The sequence below is a fragment of the Trichechus manatus genome, unplaced genomic scaffold (genome assembly GCF_000243295.1).
Source record: "Trichechus manatus latirostris isolate Lorelei unplaced genomic scaffold, TriManLat1.0 scaffold00042, whole genome shotgun sequence".
Taxonomy (NCBI): domain Eukaryota; kingdom Metazoa; phylum Chordata; class Mammalia; order Sirenia; family Trichechidae; genus Trichechus; species Trichechus manatus.
The window spans coordinates 7,693,712-7,715,199 of record NW_004443978.1 but is presented as its reverse complement, the minus strand read 5'-3'; the positions used below and the strand labels follow the sequence as shown (position 1 = coordinate 7,715,199).

General features: G+C 42.8%; 1 protein-coding gene across 1 annotated transcript in view; it reads left to right on the top strand.

Annotated features, from left to right (window-relative positions):
- CFAP61 (cilia and flagella associated protein 61) overlaps positions 1-21,488 on the top strand; it is a 324,874-nt gene that overhangs the window by 177,421 nt on the left and 125,965 nt on the right. Inside the window, exons 18-19 of the mRNA XM_004376425.1 lie at positions 11,641-11,739; positions 17,150-17,318. Coding sequence (XP_004376482.1) covers positions 11,641-11,739; positions 17,150-17,318 — 268 coding nt within the window. The remainder of the gene's footprint in view (positions 1-11,640; positions 11,740-17,149; positions 17,319-21,488) is intronic.

Sequence of the window (21,488 nt, the reverse complement as noted above, 5' to 3'; positions counted from 1 at the left end):
AACATGTCTATTAGTTACAGTAATTTTCTTGTGGAATCTTTGGGGTTCTCTAAGTATAGGATCATATCATCTACTAATAGGGGTAGTTTTACTTCTTCCTTTCCAATTTGGATGCCGTTTATTTCTTTTTCTTGCCTTGTTGCTCTAACTAGGACTTCCAACACAATATTGAATAGAGGTGGTGATAAAGGGCATCCTTGTCTTGCCACTGTATAATCTGAGTCCCTTCCACTCTAGGGGGCTCATCTTCCAGCACTGTATCAGACAATATTCTATTGTGATCCATATGGTTTTTATTGGATAATTTTTAGAAGTAGATTACCAGGTCTTTCTTCCTACTCTGTCTTAGTGTGGAAGCTCCACTGTAACCTGTCCACCATGGGTGACCCTGCTGGTATTTGAAATACTGGTAGCATAGCATCCAACATCACAACAACATACAAGCCACCACATTATGACAAACTGACAGACGGGTGGTGGAGGCCTTTTTGGGGATCAGGTTATTTTTTTTTTGTGGGTTCTTCCTGATTCTTTGGTGTGAAGTCCATTAACTAGGTAATGAGGACCCATTGCCTGCATTCTACATGTTCACACAAAACAGAAACCACGTACACAGGACTGAGTCCTATACACACCTTGTCAGCCTTCATTGTCCACTATCAGAAAATTTTCAAATAGTAGATCATATTGGTACCTGTCTTAGTTTGGGCTCCTTCAAAAGCTAAAATTGAAGAATTTGGGTGCAAGTGGTTTATTTGGGAGTGATGATAGGAAATACCAGAGACAGCAGAGCAGTAAGAGAGGCAGGGAGGATAGCCAACAAAAGATGCATTGGTCAGTGGTACCACTGTGGGCAGCTGGGGCGCAAACTCGCTGGGGACAGCTAAGAATCCTTCTTGTTTGATGGTCGCCCCCGGGGTGCTCCTGAGGCCTGTCCCTCAAGCTCCTTGGCCAGAGAATGCCCTCAGGCAGAGGGAAGCAGGAGAGCACTGGCGTAGGAAAACAATTTGCAGGTTCCCTGGAAGGCCAGGTGATGTGCCCCTACTGTCCCCGTTTCCTTATTTTTTTCTCTACTTTCTTGTTAATAGTCTTACTGCTACCCTTTAACAAAGTATGTGGGTGTGCGCAAAGCCAGAGAAAAGCAAGGTTTAGATAAGAACACTCTGTCAAGAAGGTTTTGTGTCCACTTCTTCCTGGGCATTCTTGCAGTTCTAAAAAGAACCCCAGGTGCACTGCTCTGCCAGAAACATTTGCTGGAAAAAAAAGGCATTTAGGGACCTGTTTTGGCAAATGCATTATTTCTGGTTTGGGATGGAGGTAAGATTAGATCAGTAGCTTTCCAAAGGTGGTCTGTAGACCAGCACTGTCAGCATCAGCTGGAGCTATGGACCGAATTGTGTCCCCTCCAAAATCTGTGTTGTAAATCCTGACCTCTATGCCTGTGGTTATCATCCCGTTTGGGAATTAGTTGTCTTTGTTATGTTAATGAGATAGGATTAGTGCAGGGTATGCCTTGAGTCAATTTCTTTTGAGATATACAAGAGATTAAACGAGCAAATGGGAGGAGAGATGGGGTAAAATAGATGCCAAGACACATGGAGATCTCCAAGGAACCAGGAAGCAGAAGCTGAAAAGACAAGGACCTTCTTCCAGAGCCGACAGAGAGAGAAAGCCTTCCCCTAGAGCTGGAACCCCGAATTTGAACTTCTAGCCTCCTAAACTGTGAGAAAATAAATTTCCCTTGGTTAAAGCCATCCACTTGTGGTATTTCTGTTATAGCAGCACCAGTTAACTAAGACACCTGGGAACGTGTTTGAGATGCAAATACTCAGGCCCCACCTTTTAAGGGCTAGATCAGAAATCCTAAGGGTGGGGCCCAGGAATCTGTGCTTTAACAAGCTGTGGGGGAGTCTGAAGCTCACTCAGGTTTGAGAACCCCCGAGTTAGAGATGAGTGGAGAGAGTCATGCTCTGACATTACTGACTGATCAAGCCCAGGAAAATTATCCAACATCTGTGAACCTCGCTTTTGTCACCTGTACCATGGGGAAAGAATCCCAGAATTCTTCCTCCTACACAGGTGTGAGGGTTAACTTGGGTGATATATGTAAAGCATCTAGCAAAATGCCTACCACTCAATACTTAATGGACTGACACCACCCACTAAGTGAACATGCATGTCTACATCCCTTGTGGAAGCTCAGAATTGACTTTCAAATGAGGAAAGTGATTAGGGAGATGGTCTTCCAGTTTAGAGGGTCTTCTCTTCCCTAAGGATTAGGAGCTGCCTTTCCTGCCAGCAGCTGCCCCTGGCTTCTTGGCAAAGACGTTCCCTTGGAGTTTGGTTAAAAAGACCAGCACCTCTGCTTTAACCATCAGGAGGACTAAGCAGGCAGCCAAACATTCTGTGATATTTCTATTTTGCAAAACTGTATGACTCTAGAGAAAACTGGAGTTGTGGGAAAGTTGAGCACTTTTCACTTTCACCCTAACTGAAGGATCATCCAGACTCCTTATGGGTCAGAGGGCTTAATGTTCATATGGCCACATTCAGGTCTGTTCTAGGGGCTCCAGCTGGCCATGGTTGCCTTAGGGCTCCAAGTGGATGTTTTTTAGGCCTTTTCCTGGCATTTGGACGCTTGGCATGCTTGGGGACCTTTATTCTGCCACTCATCTTCAGTTTATCATGTAAGTCTTCTAAAGCTCTGACTGTACTCCCCACACCAAGTCCGAGGGTTCTGTTGCACTTTAAAAAAAGAAGAAGAATTTGTTTTCTTGTCAAAAAGACAAGAATTTTACTCTTTAGTCATGTCTCTTAAATATTTAATAGGATCATAATACTTCATGCATAGAAACTTATATGAAATTCTACCCTCCGTTCTTGGGTGCCCAGAGAGTCTCTCTCTTTTCTGTCCCTAGAACAGTGATGCCCAGTGTTGCCTCAGGGCTAGTAGCATCAGCATCACTTAGGAACTTGTTAGAAATACAAATTCTTGGTCTCCATCCCAGACCAACTGCATCAGAATCTCTAAGGGTGGGGCCTGACAACTTGTGTTTTAATAAACCCTCCAGGTGTTCACTTGGTCCTCCATGCCACTAGGTCAGTGCCATCTTGGCCCTGCCATCCCCACGTTTCTCACGGGCGGCCTCTCTCCTGAGAAGACAAAGGACATCTTACACCCTCACCTATGCACACTCCCCACCCACTACATCCTCCGTTCCAAATCCTCTAGTTACTCTCTTTCCTTCGTGCGGGGTTGGGGGGTGGTTAAGGCTGTGACACCCACTGTGGAATTCGCTTATCCCCGTATAAACAAATAGAAGCATCTGCAAGGGCACTGAGGGAGTAAGGAGGTATAATATGGCATTTGATATTGGGTAGAAATACGGAGACAAAACCACGAAGAGCCTGGCCTGAACACGCGGGTGTTCACCGCTGGGTGAGGCGAGACCAGGCCAGGCCACTTCCTGGGCCAGCGGCTTCTGAGACTGTGCTTTATCGCTGACTGCAGGTCTCTGAAGAGCACTCCTCTCAAAGGGATAACTGACATGTAAATAGTAATGGAAAGATTCAAAAACTGGTTTGAATTTTCCCTTTAATTTATGATTTTTTGGTAGAGAAAAATGTTATAACTCTTTGAATAAACAACAGATTGTGAAAGTTTCAGGCTCAACAATTCTGTACATGAGCCATGGGGGGCGGAGGTGCAGTTTCCTGGGCCTCCTTTCCTGGAGTTTCGATTCAGTGGGTGGTGGATCCCAGGAATATGTGTTTTTAACAGGCTTCCCAGGTGATTCTGACATGCAGCTGAGCTTAAGAACCATTTGTAGATATTTCCTCAAAGTGCAGGTCTTATCTACAAGGAAACCTATTTCCCTGTAACTACTCATTGTGTTTTTATGGACTTGTTTTTCAAACCACATTTCTAATTCTCAACAAACCATACAACATCTAAATCACATCATTACTTTAGGGCTTACCAGGCATAACTATTACATTATCATTAGCAATATAGGCTGAAGTCATTACCCTGTGTTCACATGCTCATAGTGTTTACGTGCTAAGTTGGACCTGGTGGATAGCATTTCACAAAGCTCCGTGCTTAAACTATCGCCATTAAGAATGAAAGCCCAGGAAGAAATATCTGCCAGGCATGAGGAAACCTGCCCATATGGTGTCAATAAATCCTTCCAGATAGCCAGCCATTTGCACCAAACATGAAGCCTCTCCTCGTCTCCCCCCACCCAAGTGATCTCACTGCTTTTGCATTCCCATAATGCTTTGTTTTTCCGATCTTTTGGAACTGATTGATTTTTGTCTTGTATTTTGTCATCTCTGTGAGCAGGACTTTCTGACTCATCTTTTATAAGTGCCATCATGGTATTTACAGATTGTATATGGTCAATGTGTATAAGCCTATCCTCAAAGTATAAATGCATAAGGTTTTAATTTCATGTGTACTATATGTAGATGAAAACATCGTTTATCATTTCCTCTAAATTAAAAAGCAAAACTAAATTTCAGTTTAGTCTGTTTTGTCAGAACTCCCAAATTTTAGTCTTATTCTTTCAATTGACATTTCAGGCATTGCATTCATTTGCATTTTCTCAGTAAGGGATTATTTTACTTACATACAGAGATACGTAAGATTTTCATCTGAGATCCCAAATCCCCAAATCCTCCCCCGCAGCCCCTTACCATGACCACCATCCCTCCCCTGCCAGGCCCTGGGGAATCCACAGAGCACTGAGGCCACTCCAGGAAGATGCTTGTACATTATTGCTGGATGCAGTGATAGTTCCAGATCCCTAGCAAGGTTCCGTCCCTGATGAGCAGAGCTCCCCTTGCCCCAGGACACAAGCCTGGACTTGATGCAGGCTTAAGGGACTTACTCTTGCCCTCTTTCTCCAGCCCCTCAACCTGTGTCCTCCCAGGGTTTCCAATGATAGGGGAGCTCTGATCCACCACCCAAGATGGAGCCAGGCAAGATGACATCCAAGAGAAGAGAGAAGTAGGTTCAGGGAGAGAGCTTTTCACCTCTTCCTATCACCATGCACATGAGAGCACTGGTGGTTCAATGAAAGAATTGTCTCCTTCCATGCAGGATGCGCAGGTTCGACTCCCAGACAGTGCCCCTCATATGCAGCCACCACCTTTCTGTGTCAGTGGAGGCTTGCGTGTGGCTAGAATGCTGAACAAGTTTCAGTGCAAATTCCAGACTAAGATAGACTAGGAAGAAAGGCCTGGTGATCTACTTCTGAAAATCAGCAAATGAAAACTGTCTGATCACAGCAGTCTGATCCACAGCCGATCGTGGGGATGGCGCAGGACAGGGAGGCTGTTCCTCCCGGGGCTGACTCAACGGCAGCTAGCAAAACATCCCCATGCACACTCCATGCCTTTCCAGATGTGCTCTGAATTCTTGATCCCACTTCTCCTCTTTGGATCTTTCTCTCTGCGCCCCCCCCCCCGGAGTTTGGGGTGTGCCATTACTGACAATTTTGTGGCCATGGGTACAGATGCTGTGCTGTTTTTACTAACAGAACAAAGTGAAATAAGTACCCCAAGGATGTTATCAAAAAGTATCTTTTGTGATGTAAACAAAAAAAATATATTGCCGAAGAAAGTTAATTTTTTTTTTTTTTTCAGGAAAAATTAGTAGATTCTGTTAATCTGTTCTATACTTATGATAAATGTCTTGCTTTGCTTTGTATTTTTCTTCTAATATTGAAAGTTCACATAACTTGCAACGTTTAAACCTCATTGGTAGCATTTTATGATTACTTTTGTGGCACTATGTGGTATCACTAAGATTGAATTAAATCTGAGTTATTCTTTAACTAGTCAAATATACAGCTGGGTTAAATAGCTATCTTGAGCCAGGATATATGTCATTTGGCAAATATTTTTGTCACTGATTTGAACAATCCAGAAAGCAGAGGTGAGCAAATTAAATGGAAACATTTAGATCCACATGGGGTAATTATTTTCTCTCTACATTATCTATTTGTTCAAATAAAAGCATTAATGAAAGCAGTTAATTAAATCACTTGCTTCGGTTGCCTTTGCTGTGCCAAAAAAAAAATCAGCAAAAAAATAAAACATAATGAGCGATCACCTGGCAGGTTGACAGGTTTCTGCCGCCCAGGAGGTAAGCAGCATGAAAAGTTTTATGTTTCTTTTATCGTGTTCACAATAAATTGGCAATGTGACCCTCTTTATTTGAAGGATAGGATACTTAGACCTAATTTTGTAGCTGTCCTCCCGAAGCGTGGAATGAAACCCAATACCTTTTACTTATTTCCCTGGATACTCTAATCCCCCCCTGCTTTACAAGTATCTCTGAGCTGTTCCTCTCTTTGTAGCCACAGCAACGCGAAATCCCCACTGGAATTATTTGCTGTGAAAATGCAGGTGCACATGTTTAATATTTCATTGGCTTGAGCACTTAACTTGAACTTTTTTTTTTTTTTCCTCCGACACAGTGACCTTTGATTTTGGAGCAGAAGGCTCACAATAATGCTAGATGTTGTTCATCTATATCTCAACCATGCCGTTCAAACGTAGAGTCAGGCTTTTTTTGAGATTCTGCCTTTCCTGCCATTTCTTCTAATGAGTGGCCAAACCCAAGATGTACCCCGTGACACACTGTTCTATTCCTAGGAACGTTTGTAATATTCGTAGGTAATCAGATTAAAGGGGGTGCAAACGATTAAGTGCTCCACTGCTAGTCAAAAGGTTGGTGGTTTGAACCCACCAGGAGATGCCTTGGAAGAAAGGCCTGTCAATCCTCTTCTGAAACGTTACAGCTTTGAAAATCCTATGGAGCAGTTCTACTCAGCACACATGGGGTTGCTATGAGTTGGAATTGACCTGACAGCAACCAACAATAGCAACAATCTTGTTAAAGTCTTAAACGCTTCATCTCAATATTTCATCTTCAGAAGAGCAAATATGTTTTAACATTATTGATTATAAACCTCATGGATTTTACACCAATACTCTTAGATAGTTATATATTTAAGAAAGTAAATATTTTCACGTTTCTAAATCAGATTACAGAGAGAACTATCACAGGAAAAATGTGAGATCCAAGGAGAAAAATGGATATGCAGTGATATTTTCATTAAAAAGACATGAAAGAGGCAGGGAACATTGACAGAATAGCAAGAAATTGTTGTTACAAAGACAGTTAGGGAGGTAGGTTATACCCCAATGACAGGGGGCTTACGTACCATGCTCAGGAAGTTGGATTCGATATTTTTGGTAATAAAAATAATGATTAACATTCATTGAAAACATACTATGTCCAGGCAATATTCTAAGCATTTTACAGGTATTATTTCTCTTAATCCTCACAGCAACCCTATGAAGAGTTAGGTTCTGTAATTCCTGTTTTACAGGTTAAGAAACTGAGCCACAGAGAGGTTATGCAAGTTGCCCGAGGTCAAAAAGCTAGAAAGTGGTAGAGCTGGAAACTAGTTAAAGGCAATCTCACTTCCAAGACCACGTTCTTAACTGCTCTGCTGCTACCCAGATAGTAAGCAAACGTGGAGATTTTAAGACCAGGAACTATTGCTATTTTTTTTTTTTTTAGGGATTCCAGTAGCTATGAGAAAGATGATTAGAAAAGAAGGACTCATGCTAAAGAAACTAACCTGAGCCTCTTTCCATTCCGCAGGCAAGATGGTGGGCTAAGGCAACATGTCATGGGAATGGTTGGAGGGAGGATTCAGGAGCTGAAGGCGAGGTGACATGGACTGGACATGGTGACTATGGAAAGTGAGAAAGACGGTAGAAGCTGAGGTTGGCTCCAGATTCCTCACCTGAGAGGTGTTAGTTGGCCATGCTTTTGACTGAGATGAAGGAGGAGTGGGACAGGGCTCTAAAGAGTTTTGTTTGGGACACATACTGAACTTGGCATGCTCATGGTGCAAATGGCTTACGTGCTTGATTACTAGCCAAAAGGTTGGCGGTTCAAACCACTTAGGGGCACCTCGGACAACAGGCCTGACGATCTGCTTCTGAAAGGTCACAACCCTGAAAACCCTATGGAGCAGTTCTACTCTGCACACAGGGGGTCCCCGTGAGTCAGAATCAACTTGATGGCAACTGCAACAGCGATAATAATATAAGGCAACCCGGTTAGGACTAACCAGCACTTGGAAATTAGATTGTAGCTCAGAAGAAAGCGATAGTGTAAATATATAAGATAAGGTCGTGGTGGTAGATGACATCACTTTCGAGGCGGGTGTGAGGACTGGGGAGCTTCGTGAGCGATGTTGGGTGATGGAGGAGCTGGCGAAATAGCAGCCATAAAAGGGAACCTTAAGACAGTGTTGCTCAGACAGGTTGTGTGACTACCGCTCCTGGGGGGGTGACCTGAAGTCACCCCGAGAATGGACATCGCAGGAGGGGAAGTAGAAAAGCAGGAGGACCGTGGTCCCTGTGGGCTCCATGGATCCACTGTATCAGCACTGGACTGGTTTACTTCCAGATTTAAGTACAGATGTAAGAGAAATGTGCTGGTACAAGGATAGGGAGAGGTAAGGGAGGACCTGGAAGAGGGGATGGGGTAATGGGGAGACACCTCTCTTCTGAGTCGGGGGAGGTAGGGGAATAAAGGGCACAGTGGTTAAGTATTTGGCTGCTAACCAAAAGGTTGGCAGTTCGAATCTACCAGCCGCTCTTTGTAAACCCTACGATGCAGTTCTACTCTGTCCTGTAGGGTCGCTATGAGTCAGAATAGACTCAACAGCAGTGGGTTTGTTTTTTTTTTTGGCTTGTGGATGCATCTGAAGGTGACGAGAAGGGAAATGGTGTGTTTGCCTGATGGCTGGTCTTCATTTGCTCTATGATGTGGGATATGTGTTCACTTGAAAATGAGGAAAGGGGATAGCGGGGGGAATAAGAAGGGCTGAAGCAGGGAACTTGAAGATCGGGGTAAAGGACTAGAACAGCCCCAATGAGGAATGAGGAATGGAAAAGGAATTTAGCTAGGACCAAACAAAAGGATTGGAAAGCTGGTCCTTTTATATATATAAATCTAGAAAATGATGCACTCCTCCCCCTGTTTATGTACTGTATCATTACAGATTATGTCAAAAATCTACTTTTAGAGAAGTTTTTGTTTGCGTGATAGCCTAATTCTGGATAAAACAATGTGGTAAATTGGTAATTTACAAGTCATTTGATTCATGTTGATAGATAATTCAAATGATTCGGTACTAAAGAGATTGTTTTTGTAGTAAAAGATATAGCTGGGTTCTTACTAAGGCTTTCAATTCATAGAGGTGTCAGAAGGGCCCCTGTATAACTATGTAGCATTAGTACAACATAAACCACACTTCAATCACATAAGATCCAAAGCCAAGATAAATTCTAACTACATGTGATTGTAAACGTGTATTATTATTATTACAAAAAAACAAAACTCATTGCCGTGGAGTCAATTCTGATTCATAGCAACCCTGTAGAACAGGGTAGAACTGCCGCATATGGTTTCCAAGGCTGTAAATCTTTACGGAAGCAGACTGCCACATCTTTCTCCCATGGAGCCGCTGGTGGGTTCAAACCACCAACCTTTCGGTTAGTAGCCGGGCGCTTAACCACTGTCACTAGGGTTCCTACTATTATTATTCAATGATGATAAGTCAAAGGCCTGTCATCACTGTGTATCTGCAGACCGGGAGCCGTAAGTATCTGGGGTTAATTGTGACCTTTATGTTATTTGAACATATTTAAAATTTTAATTTTTATTACTAGAGGATAAGGTGTGCTGGTTTTCTTTTTATCAAATAAGTTTATTCTTAAATGACACACATCCTTAGAGACTTTAAAACAAAAGCTTTCATAATATTTAGCTATTTTTAAATGTCAGGTAGAGTTGAGTTTATTGCATTGTCAGCCTGTGCTGTCACCCAGAGTCTCCTGCTTTTAACGGTACTTAACAGATTGTCAGTAAATTGATAGTATTTCCATATTTGGAAATTTTCCAACCTACTCATGGGAAAGTAGGGCAGATGTTTGCCTTTAACATGGCGAAGGCTTCCTTTTTTGCATTTGGTTGCTTTAAGGGGAGGTGTGAACTGAGAAGAGAGTTTCAGAAAAACATGTCTCCCATCAGCCTGAACCCTGTGAAAAGATCAGGGTTCATCAGACTTGTACACTTTGCTGACTCTAACTAGAGCGCATATTTGAGGCAGGGATGTTTTAAATACTAAAGGGAGAACACAGAGTGAGTTTCAAGTGTGTAAGTTCTTTAGAAGCCCCACTTACGTGTCCTGGGCATGCTGGTCACAGTTACTTGCATGAGTGGTTCTAGAGGCCATCTTGGGGTGGGAAGACATGGATTTCATCTCTGGCCCTGCCGCTTATGAGCTTCATGACCTTGAACAGATTTCCATTTCCGGCCTTGATTTTCTTGTGTATGAAACAAGGATGATAAAAACCTGGCCTCGCCCCCAGTATAAATTTTCTTGAAGATTAATCTCTACGATAACGCCTGTGAAAGTGCCTTGGCCCCTAGAACGGCTGACGCAAATTCTTTAAAAGGAATCCTCTAGGAATTTCTGCTAGGTGATGCTTCGATATCCTGATCTGAGTAACTATAGGTATCTGAAAGTAATAACGCTAATGTTTGATTGCTTGGAATTAGATGATCTTTGGGTTCCTGTCAACACAACAATTTAAGGTCTACAGGACAGTAAAGGCAGTGTATAAGTGAGAGGATGTTGGAGCCAGAGGGTTCAAATCCTGCCTCCAGACTTTCTAGCAGTATGGTCTTGGGCAGGTCACGTTACCTCAGTTTCCCCATAATAAAATAGGGGTAACAATAATGTTGTGAGGACTGAATGAGATAACAATACATGCAAAGAGCTTGATTGTAAGCCCTCAGCAAGTTTCAGTTGTGCTGGTTATGATCCCAAGCAGTTTCTTAGAAGTAGTCTGAAATTCAAAGTTTTCATTAATTTATATGAAATTTAGCTCCCTCCTCCAAATTTTGGGGGTTTTATTTTGTTTTACTTGGAGAATCAAATAAAAAGAATTAAACTGTATCTGCCATTACACTGTGTGTAGCTTCAGAAGGAAGTTTCTGCAGTTAGCAAGTCCAGTGACATCTTCCTTCTTTCATTTAAGTGGCTGGTCCTATTTGAAGGTTTGTGCAAAAAGAGTTGCTAGGTTTGTTACCAGGTAGAAACCCCAGGTTCTTACTCAGCATGACTTGTATTGGCCAATAAACGGGAGACCAAGGTGGAAAGGGAGAAAAGTACCTTTATTTTGTTGAGCAAGGAAAGGAGTCAGTCTGAGCTGCTGCCACCAAGACTATTTCCCGAGGGTGAGGGGAAAAGTTACTTTTTATGGGTTTACACGTGAGTTCATACAAATTACATCAGCAACTCTCTTAATCATACTACACTGGTGCAGTGGGGTTTACATAGACCTTCAGAGCTGTGGGGGAGGAAGCCCAGCAAAGGGAACAGGATTCTGATGCAGAGCTGCCTGAGACTCTGCCTTATGTTCAAATGAAAATTCAACCGTTTGATAAAACATGAAATAAGGTTAAAATGAATTACAATAAACTTCTGCTGAATATTGCATAACCTCTTTTTGTTTTTTTCCTTTTTTCTTTCTCCATAGCCCACACTTGAAATTTAACAACCTCACCCTGATTTCAACCCATGGACTTCCAGGAAAGAAACTTCTGGCCACTGAACAAAGAAGGTTTTTAGCAAGCGAGTATGAATCCTGTTTGCTTTTTCATTCTGAGACCTAAATGTCCTAATTTTTTGCAGTTGTTTTTAGGCTAAATATTAGATTCATATTGGAAAGGGGGAAAGCAGTGGGCTTTTCCGGTGGAGTGCAGATGTTACTCAGGAGATTCAAGCATAAACCCATTAACAAGTAAATGGCTGAGATTGGCAGGGTTATATTTGTGGGAAAGCGCCTGCTCTGTTCCAGATGACTGGAATGGAGCTACTGATTCAGCCACCGCCTGCACTTGTGTTCTGAGCGGCCCTGCAAGGCAGTGGAACTTGGGAATTATATTTGCATAAGACCAGGTTCCACGTGGGGGTGAAGGACTGGGGCCTCTCACTGGGATTTGGGTCTCAAACCCACTGTGGCCACTTGTGACCAGGGACTGACCAGGCAGGGACCTTCTCCACCAACCCCAGCCGGCTTTACTGTTCTCATCCCTGTAGAATCACTCTTTGACAACATCCGTTCTAGAAAATACCATTTTATTACCACACAGCTTCCGTTTGTTTTAATTTCCAGTAGCAAAACATGAGTGTGAGAAATATTAGGCTCCCTGCCTCTCGCAACAATGGCCCAGTGTTTCTAATCAGGGGTGAGTAAACTGTTCCCTCTGAGGGCATTCATTTCAGAATTCATGAAGAAAGTGTCTTCCTTCCTCTGTGAAAAGACTGGCTTTACTCTCAAACAGTGAGAAAAAACACAGCTTCCTGGTCCGCAGACTCAGCTTTATTTTGACCTAATACTTGTATCAGACTGTAAGCTTTGGTTTATTTTGAAGGACATCATTCTGGAGCATCATTATGGGCATGGCTTTTGAGCCAGGTGGATGTAGATTCACAGCCTGCCCCTACCATGAAGGGTCTGGGCAAAAGATTTCATTTCTCTCAGCTTTGGTTTCTTTGTGAAATGTGTATGATAAGCCAGCCTTGCTGGGTTTTGGGTTGTTGTTGTTAAAATTAGTTCTGGCCAGGACTAGAGGATCAGCACATGTACATCCCCTCCCTCACGCTCCCTCTTTCTTAATGGAAATGTTCATCACCTGTTGATCCCCATGGTAGGGGTGCTATAGGAGAGAACAGCTGGTGAAAGACTTTCTGCTGGGGTTGCACTGTGTAGATGGGGTGTGTGGCTGGGTGGAAAGTCACCTGGTGTCCCCTACTCTGTCCTTACCTCTCTCCATTCTCAACACAGCAGCCAGAGCAATGCTGCAGAAACGTGGATCAGATCATGGTAACTCATGGCCTACAAGTGCACGGTCCAATATGGAAATCACTAGCCACAAGTGGCTATTTAAATTTAAATTAATAAAATGAAATGAGATTAAATATTCAGCTCCTCAATCACACAAGCCCCATGTCAACTGCCCAATTGCCACTTGAGGCTTGTTGTTGTTGTTAGGTGCTATTGAGTTGGTTCCGACTCACAGCGACCCTACAGGACAGAGTAGAACTGTCCAGTAAGATTTCCAAGGAGCAGCTGGTGAGTTTGCTTACCGACCTTTTGGTTACCATCCGAGCTCTTAACCACTACACCACCAGGGCTCCGTATGAGGCTAGTGGCTACTATATTGAACAGCACAGCTACAGAACATTCCTGTCGTCACAGGAAGTTCTAGACCTAAAATCTGACCTTGTCCCTTCTCTAACCTCATGGTTTACTAGTTTTGCCTTTGTTCTTGCCACTCTGTTCTTGCCAGCCGCCTTGTTGTTCCTCAGAATATCAGGCAAGTCCCCAGCTGGGGGTCTTTGCTTTTCTCTCTGCAGGTCTTTACTTAAATATCACCTTTTCATTGAAGCCTGCCCTAGCGACCTCCCTACTGTGCAGCCAACCCCCTCAACACACTCTAGTGCCCCTTACCCTGTTCTGCTTTTTCTGTGATACTGAAATTATTCTGAATGTTATATAATTTACCTTGTACAATTATGTTCATTCTTTGTATTCCAGATCCCTCAATTATGTTGTAAACTCCTGAAGGGCAGAGATTTTTGCCTTTCTGTTCACTGATATGACCCCAGCACCTGCATAGTGCTTGGCACTAGGAGGCACTTAGAAAATAACATTGAATAGATGAAAGTTATCTCCAAAAATACCTGCAAAAAAAAAAAGTTCTCTCAATTAAGCCATAGACAGGGACTAAATAACACGGCCCATTGCCTTCTGGGTGGGTAGTTATTTGGATGTAATCATAGTTCTCAGAAGGGACAGACTGAACCTTCAGCAGGATGTTGTCTTTCAAATGGACCTCACATACCAATAAAGGAAATTATCTCTGGTCGTGGAGTTTAAAAATAACAAGTGCAAATGACATCCATAAATTTGATAATTTAACTTCCTCATTCCAAATACTAATTTTGAGTTTTTCTCTGAGCACCGTTCCATGTTTTGTCTCCTTCCCCCTGTCCAGTCTCTGGTGAAGTGCTAATGACATGCCGAGGATGAGCTGGAAGGAGAGCAGTGGGAGGGGAGGAGAGACAGGAAGCAGGAACAGTCCGCTAATTAGACCATCAGTCCTAGGTAATTGAAAGTTGATTGCGATGGTCCTTCTTTTAAGAGTGTCGCAATAAATCCTTTATGACAACCTCTGAGTTTCCTTCCAGTGATGAAGGGTTTTGATTCCACAGCAGGTCTCCACTGTTACTTATATTTGTTCCTTTTGAGTTTGTTTCTGGCTTTGCCCCTAGAGCTTTGGGCTGACTTCTAACCAGTAGGTCTGGGGGCACCATAAACCTTGAACATGCAGGCCACTCTTCAAATATGTCCTCTTCTAGAAATTTCTCCATCCTGCGTTTCTGCTTTTTTCTCCTCTTAGTTATGCGTCTCCAGGATTTCCTATGAAGGACACCTTTGACGTTATCTGAGAATTGGGGCCATGCTCACACGAATTGGCATTGATGCATCTCTTTTGGTTTCCTCTCTTTTCCAGAGAACCCTGGTGGAGGTATTTCTTTGGTCTCCAAGCCATAAGATAGCCCCTGTATGTTAGAATATTAATGCCCATTAACTCTGCTTAGGAAGTAATTTTGGGAAGCTATCGCTTACAGTCTCCAATGTCTAGTTCCACCCACCTGGTGGCTCAATGATGGAAGATCCAGAATTATTGCTGAGTAGGAAAAAAACAGAGTCCCTGGGTGGTGCAAATGGTTAATGCGCTTGGCTACCAACTGAAGGCTGGAGATTTGAGTCCACCCAGTGGTGCCTTGGAAGAAATGCCTGGCAATCTACTTCCCCAAAATCAACCATTGAAAATCCTATGGAGCACATTTCTACTCTGACACACATTGGGTGACCGTGAATCAGAATCAACTTGATGGCAACTGGTTTTTTAGGGGGAAAATGAATAGTAAAAATGGATACACAGTGATATTTTAAACTAAGAGCTATCATTCATTGTAATGACAGACTATCAAAGCAAGCACCTCACAGTCTTCAGTACCTCTTTTTGCTTTTGAGTAACCAAAACTGAAAAACCAAACTCATTGCTGTCAAATCAATTCCAACCCATAGTGACCCTATAGGACAGAGTAGAACTGCCCCATAGGGTTTCTAGGGAGTGGCTGGTGGATTTGAACTGCTGACCTTTTGGTTAGCAGTCAAACGCTTAAACACTGCACCACCAGGGCCCCGCTTTTGAGTAAAGTTCCCTAAAAATCAGTGTTTCCATGTGCCACTTTCCATTGGACAGGGTTTCACATTTTGACTCTGTAATATGCATTCTGATGTTATCAACACCACTGTCATTAAAATAACATTGTCTTAGCCTTCACCACTGTTACTAAAAATAGTATTGTCTTAGCCTTCCTAAATTTCCCCTGAGAGTTGTTATCTTTGAGCAAATCCTCCTAGCCTAATCCCTGTGCACTAACTGTATTTAATTTTTCTCCATCTTGGACATCACAGTAATATTCCTAATGTGAGAGGGACTGTGTAACAAATAAGGACAGTCCTTTCACAAAAGTCTCTTAGGAGTGTGTGAAATCAATGAAGTTTCTGTTTTCCTATAAAGCCATCAAAATGGTGTTCAAAGGAGAGTTTCATCTCAGTATCTATTATTTCCCTGTGACAGGCCAACCCTCTGATTTTCTTTTCTTATTTAAGGAGAAATTTTCTTGTTTTTAAGTGTTGTTTCATGGAGAGATACAAAGCCCAGAGCTCCATTCTCTCTCACAGGTCCTATGATGGGTCTAATGTGCATCCATTACTATAACTCTCTGTGTGTGGCAGGAGCAGACTCATGAGTGGATCAAAAAGAAAAATGTTCTCCCATTACCACTTCAGGATTCTGTTTGCCCTCAAGGAGAGTAAACAGGATTATGTCTCATTATTATTATTATTTAGAGTAACACCCTTCATATATGCATCCCACTTTACAAGCAGCGACTCATATGTGCTCATGCTAACTCTTCACAGTGATCGAGGCAGGTAGGGAAGGCTGATTATCCCATTCTGACAGGTGAAGAAGTGGAAGTGTCGAGGGGGCACGCAGCGTTCCCGGGGTCCAGCTCATCAGTGACGGCAGGGACGCCAACTATTACATGATTCTTCTTGAAAAGGATCACGCAGCCTAAATTTAAATGAAAGACCTTAGGCTCAGTCTTCGGAACGGGATCATTAAAAAGTCATTTGCATAAGGTCACACCTTTCAAAAATTTCTGGAAACAACCTTCACAAAACTCTTTAAATAAACTCCAAGTCTCATATGGTGGCAGAGTGTTCAAACTCAAATAAAACTCAGGAAATGGAGACCCACGAGGCCATCACAGCCATAGCATTAACATACAACCTGGGACTGCTGGTCATAGAAGTACCCGTTCCCCATCCATTACCTTTGTACTGCAGAGCGAATCCCAAAAGTCTCCAGGGTTTGTACTTGCTGCAAACGTCATTTCCCTAATTGGCATCCTCTCCGAATAAAATAGATTTTGTGTTTTGGCATGAATCCATACATGAATTCTAAGAATATGTCATTTTTTAAGAGAGATTCTAGGATTTTGACTCCTGCCTTTGGGGGTCCTCAAAGATGTCACTTTCTTCTTTCTCATTTCCTCTCAGTCCATGGCCAATACAACAATTCAACAGCTAAAGTAAGTCTACAACCACCATGAAATAGAAGCAGAAGAAAGAGTATATATTAATGACCACCACCCCCACCCCGCCCAAAACACACACACCCTCCCCGGTGTGGGCTGGCCGAAGCTAGGTGGAACAATTTAGCTTTAATGAGAAGATGTCAATTTGTGACTAAGTGTTTCATAACAAAAAAGTCTTCATAGTTGTCCTGGTAAACTCACAGCAAGAATACAGATTTGGCCCACTAGGGGACTTGAACCAGCTCACCAGATGCCCACTGTCAGCTGCTCAAATGTCACTGATGGGTCCTTTCTCTTTGCAGCCACTGCTTTAATGATAAAGATTATGCACTGATGTCGCTTTGCTCCTGGGTTAATGTTGTGGTTGGTAGGATGACCGGCATAGACCGAGCAGCCAAGCACGTTGTGATGTCCCAGGGAGAAATCGTGCTCTACGACCACCTCATCCTCTGTACCGGGCAGCAGTACCAGGTAGGGCTGTGCAGGGGTGACAAGCTGTGTGTTACTGGGGCTCATGCTTTCTGGGTAAAGGACATCCCTTCCTTCCCTGACAGCTGCCACTCTGTATTCATAAGCGCTCTTTAGGGCCCGCGACATCACCAGAAGTGTGTCCTCAAACCCTCCCAGAAACCCATTCCAAGAGAAACATTCTGCTCATGGATAAAAATCACAGCACGTTGGAGAAATGTCATTCTTTAAGCTGTTCAGAAGTCTAACACTTACTGCTCACCGTAGCCAGATCCAGGCCTGCATTTGTGGTGAATTAATTTATGCCTCAAGAGGCTAACATTTGGCAATGGTGATGGGCGCACGCAAAAGTATTGCAAACATGCGCACCTTCTGTCCGCCTTTATTTGGCCTCTCAGTTATGAAGCTAGGAAATCTGATTCATTGATTACCCAGTGACCGTGCTTTACATTTGGATTAAATTCTCTAGCCACAAATGAATAAGGCATTGCTGGATACGACTGAAGCTGTTAAATGTCTTCAGACAGCTAATTTTAATATTCTCACTTTGCAATATGCATTTGAGTTTCCTGTGGTTCACAAAAAGAAGTATCTTTTCAATGAAAAGACGTTTCTTTTGTAATTCAAGGATGGGGTCCTTTAGTTCTGTTTTTGTGCCAGAGAACCTGGATAGGCGTTTCCATGGTTTTGTTCCTGATGACAATCGCTAAGAAGTTGACATTGACAAGTACACCCCAGTGCCCCACCCGGCCATGTTTTCTCTGTTACTCTCTTGGTTAGCCACCACCCATCTGCCCGGTTGTTGTGCTCTGGTGGCTTGTTGTGATGCTAGAAGCTATGCCACCAGTATTTCAGATACCATTAGGGCCACCGATGCTGGACAGGTTTCAGTGGAGCTTTCCAACTAAGAGACTAGAAAGAAAGGCCTAGTGATCTACTTCCGAAAATTTGCCAATGAAAACCTTATGGATCACAACAGAATACTGTCCAACTTGCTTGCTTTGGATACGTCATCAGGAAGGATCAATTGCTGGAGGAGGACCTCACGTTTGGTGAAGCAGATGGCCAGTAAGAGCCAGGGAGACCCTTGATGATTGTGGGGATGAGGGGGGACTGCGCACCGTTTTGTTCTGCTGTACATAAGATCGCCATGAGTTAGAGTCAACTTGACAGCAGCTGTCTGTCATCCATCTACCCGTCTATATATCTTAGTTAGACCATCTTGTGAATGGCTGTGGATTCGATTAGGGATGTGTGTACGGATTTGCTTTACGTTGCGAAGCCAGGAGGAGGTAGTGCATGATAACAGAAAGAGAGTCTTAGTACAGGCATTGCCTCAGAATGCGCTGTGTAACTCCCGTCACTTAACCAACGTTCTCAGTCTTGACTGTGCATTAAGACCACCTGGGGTGTTTTTGAAATGCACCAGCAGATGCCTAGGTGGGATCCAGTCATCAGTATTTTTCTAAAAAACTTCAAGATGATTCTAAGCAGTGGTTCTAAGTCAGAACCACTGACTTGAACTTTCTTGACCTCAAATCCCTCATCTTTACCTTAGAGCAACATTTCTCAAATTGGAATGTGCACACAAATCTCCTACAGGCCTTTATAAAATGTAGATTTTGATGCAGTGGGCTGGGGCGGGGCCTGAAATGCTGTATTTCTAACCAGCTCCCGGGCGGCTGCTGGTCCTGGACCACGCTTGGGGAAGTGAGGCTTGAATCCATCTCCTTGGCCCCTTCTAACTCTGAAAAATGGGGATTTTAAAATTGCACTGCAGATCATCTCCAGTTACTCAGAATTTTGACTGACTGGTTGGAAATCCTGCCCATCTTTTTCCTTTTTTTTAAACTATACCATTCTTTTCTTTTTAAATCAAATTCTCAAAGGGTAGAAAAGGATTTTTTTCTGGCTAAAGGATAAAAATAAAACTGAGGGAATATCTTAATTCTGATATTTAAATATTTCTCTTACTTTTTAAAGCATTAAACCAGAAGAAAACACTGTGCACCCCTTTAGCCATTCCCCCCACCTGACCCGTGGGGTCCAGCTGCTGCCTGGACTGCAGACTCTGGAAAATGTGAGAGGAGACCCGGCCAAGTGCCCAGAGGCTCAGGCGTCTGCCCATGCAGCTTTAGTCTATGGCACGTTAAGCTCTTGCCCTTTCTGCAACGGGAAAAATGAAAGGAAGAAGTGATAAAGGGAGTTCCAATTTAATTTTTCCAGAAGGACGTAAAAATTGAAGGTACATAGAGTGATACAGAAAGGGCAGCTGAATTCACAAGGGAGCTTCTGGTTTTTATTTCTTTTCCCATCATCTCTTCCCCAACTACCTTATGGTTTTTTCCCAATTTTGTGTGTGTATTTAAACAAATTAAAATGATGAAAATAAAGCTTGAACTGAAAGCAATAAGACACCCTGTTATAAAATATAATTACAGTTCCTTAACCTATAATCAGACCTTTTAAATGGTATGTACCACTCTAAAATATTGTCCAATATTTTTTATATCCAAATAAACCCATTGCTGTCGAGTTGATTCCAACTAATAGTGACCATATAGGATAGAGTAGAACTGTCCCATAGAGTTTCCAAGGCTGTAAATCTTTACAGAAGCAGACTGCCGCATCTTTCTCCTGTGGAGTGGCTGGTGGGTTCGAACCACTGACCACTCAGTTAGCAGCCGAGCGCTTAACCACTATGCCACCAGGGCTGCTCATATCACTTAATTTTTTTTAATCAGAAAATCCATGCACAAGGTGAAACGTTAAATTTGGCTGCAGGGCTGGACATGAGAAGTGCTGGTCTCTCTCGCAGCCTTCTCTGCTTTCCAGCCGTCTTGCCTGAGACAACCATGTTGAAGCATTTCTGTTGCTAGTTCCTTAGTGGTTACTCTCCCATTATGCCAAATAATATGTGTATAGAAGTTTTTCCTTTGTCTGTCAACTTCAGACTACCTAGAAACCCTCCATTTTGTAAGATGATTACTTAGCTAGCTCACTTTCAGCACACTTTAACTCCCGTCCCAACTCCTCTATCTTTTTTTTATTATTTTGATTGTCGAGCACAGGCTGGCCCTGGAAACCACTCTGAGGTAGCTTGCAAATGAGTCCCTTAGACACTCTCCATGACTCATGGAGAATTGTGGAGATAACTGTGGAGAATTGTGACGATTCCAGCTAAGCCTTGCTTTTCAGCCATGCCTGCCAAGGCCCCAGATGTGTGAGTGAAGCCAAGTGACCTCCGCTGATAACACCTGGAACAGAAAAACCACCCAGCTGAGCACTACCCAAATATCTGACCCACAAAATCATGACAAGTAATAAAATCGTTATTTAAACCATCAAGTTTTGTTGTAAGACCACTGGAACAGTGTCTGGGAAAATCAGAGAAAGATCATGCTTTTGAAAATATTCCAAGAGGCAGGATTCATAAACACACACACACAAATTGCAGAAACTATTTATCATCCTCAGTAGCATTTGATCACTCAGTCTCTGAAGTGGGAGCTGATGCCATTGAAGAGCAGAGGCTGAGCTGAGAAGGCCACAGGATTAGATGAAACAGGAGATGGATGAATGAGGAAGGATTGTAATTAAAGCCTCATCAGAGACAGAACTGTACAGAGTTAGTGATGTTGAAGACAAAGCAAAAAACTCCCCTAGGGCAGAGACAAAGGGATACACTTGGTGCAAGAGAAGAGAGGATATGTTAGACGTGGAAGAAACTTTTTCTTGAAGAAGAGCCCCAAACAATGGGACTAGAGACAATGATTAAAGATATGCTAAAAGAAAAGTTTCCTTACATAAAATCATATTGTCCAGATGATTTTAAAAGCTGACACATTCCAGGCAAAATCAAAGAAAACTTCTCTCAGCTAATAATATTCTGGAAAAAAAAATTGGTTCTATGAGAATTATGGGGAAAAAAAATACATGAACAAAGATTAAAAGAAAAATAATAGATTATCATCACTCCCCCCACCAAAAAAACAAAACAAAACAAAATAAAAACAACAAAAATAAGGCAGGCATCAAAAGTTTCCTCTCCAGGCTGTGGGGACCATGGTCTTGGGGAACATCTAGCTCAATTGGCATAACACAGTTTATAAAGACAATGTTCTACATTCTACCTTGGTGAGTAGCGTCTGGGGTCTTAAAAGCTTGTGAGCA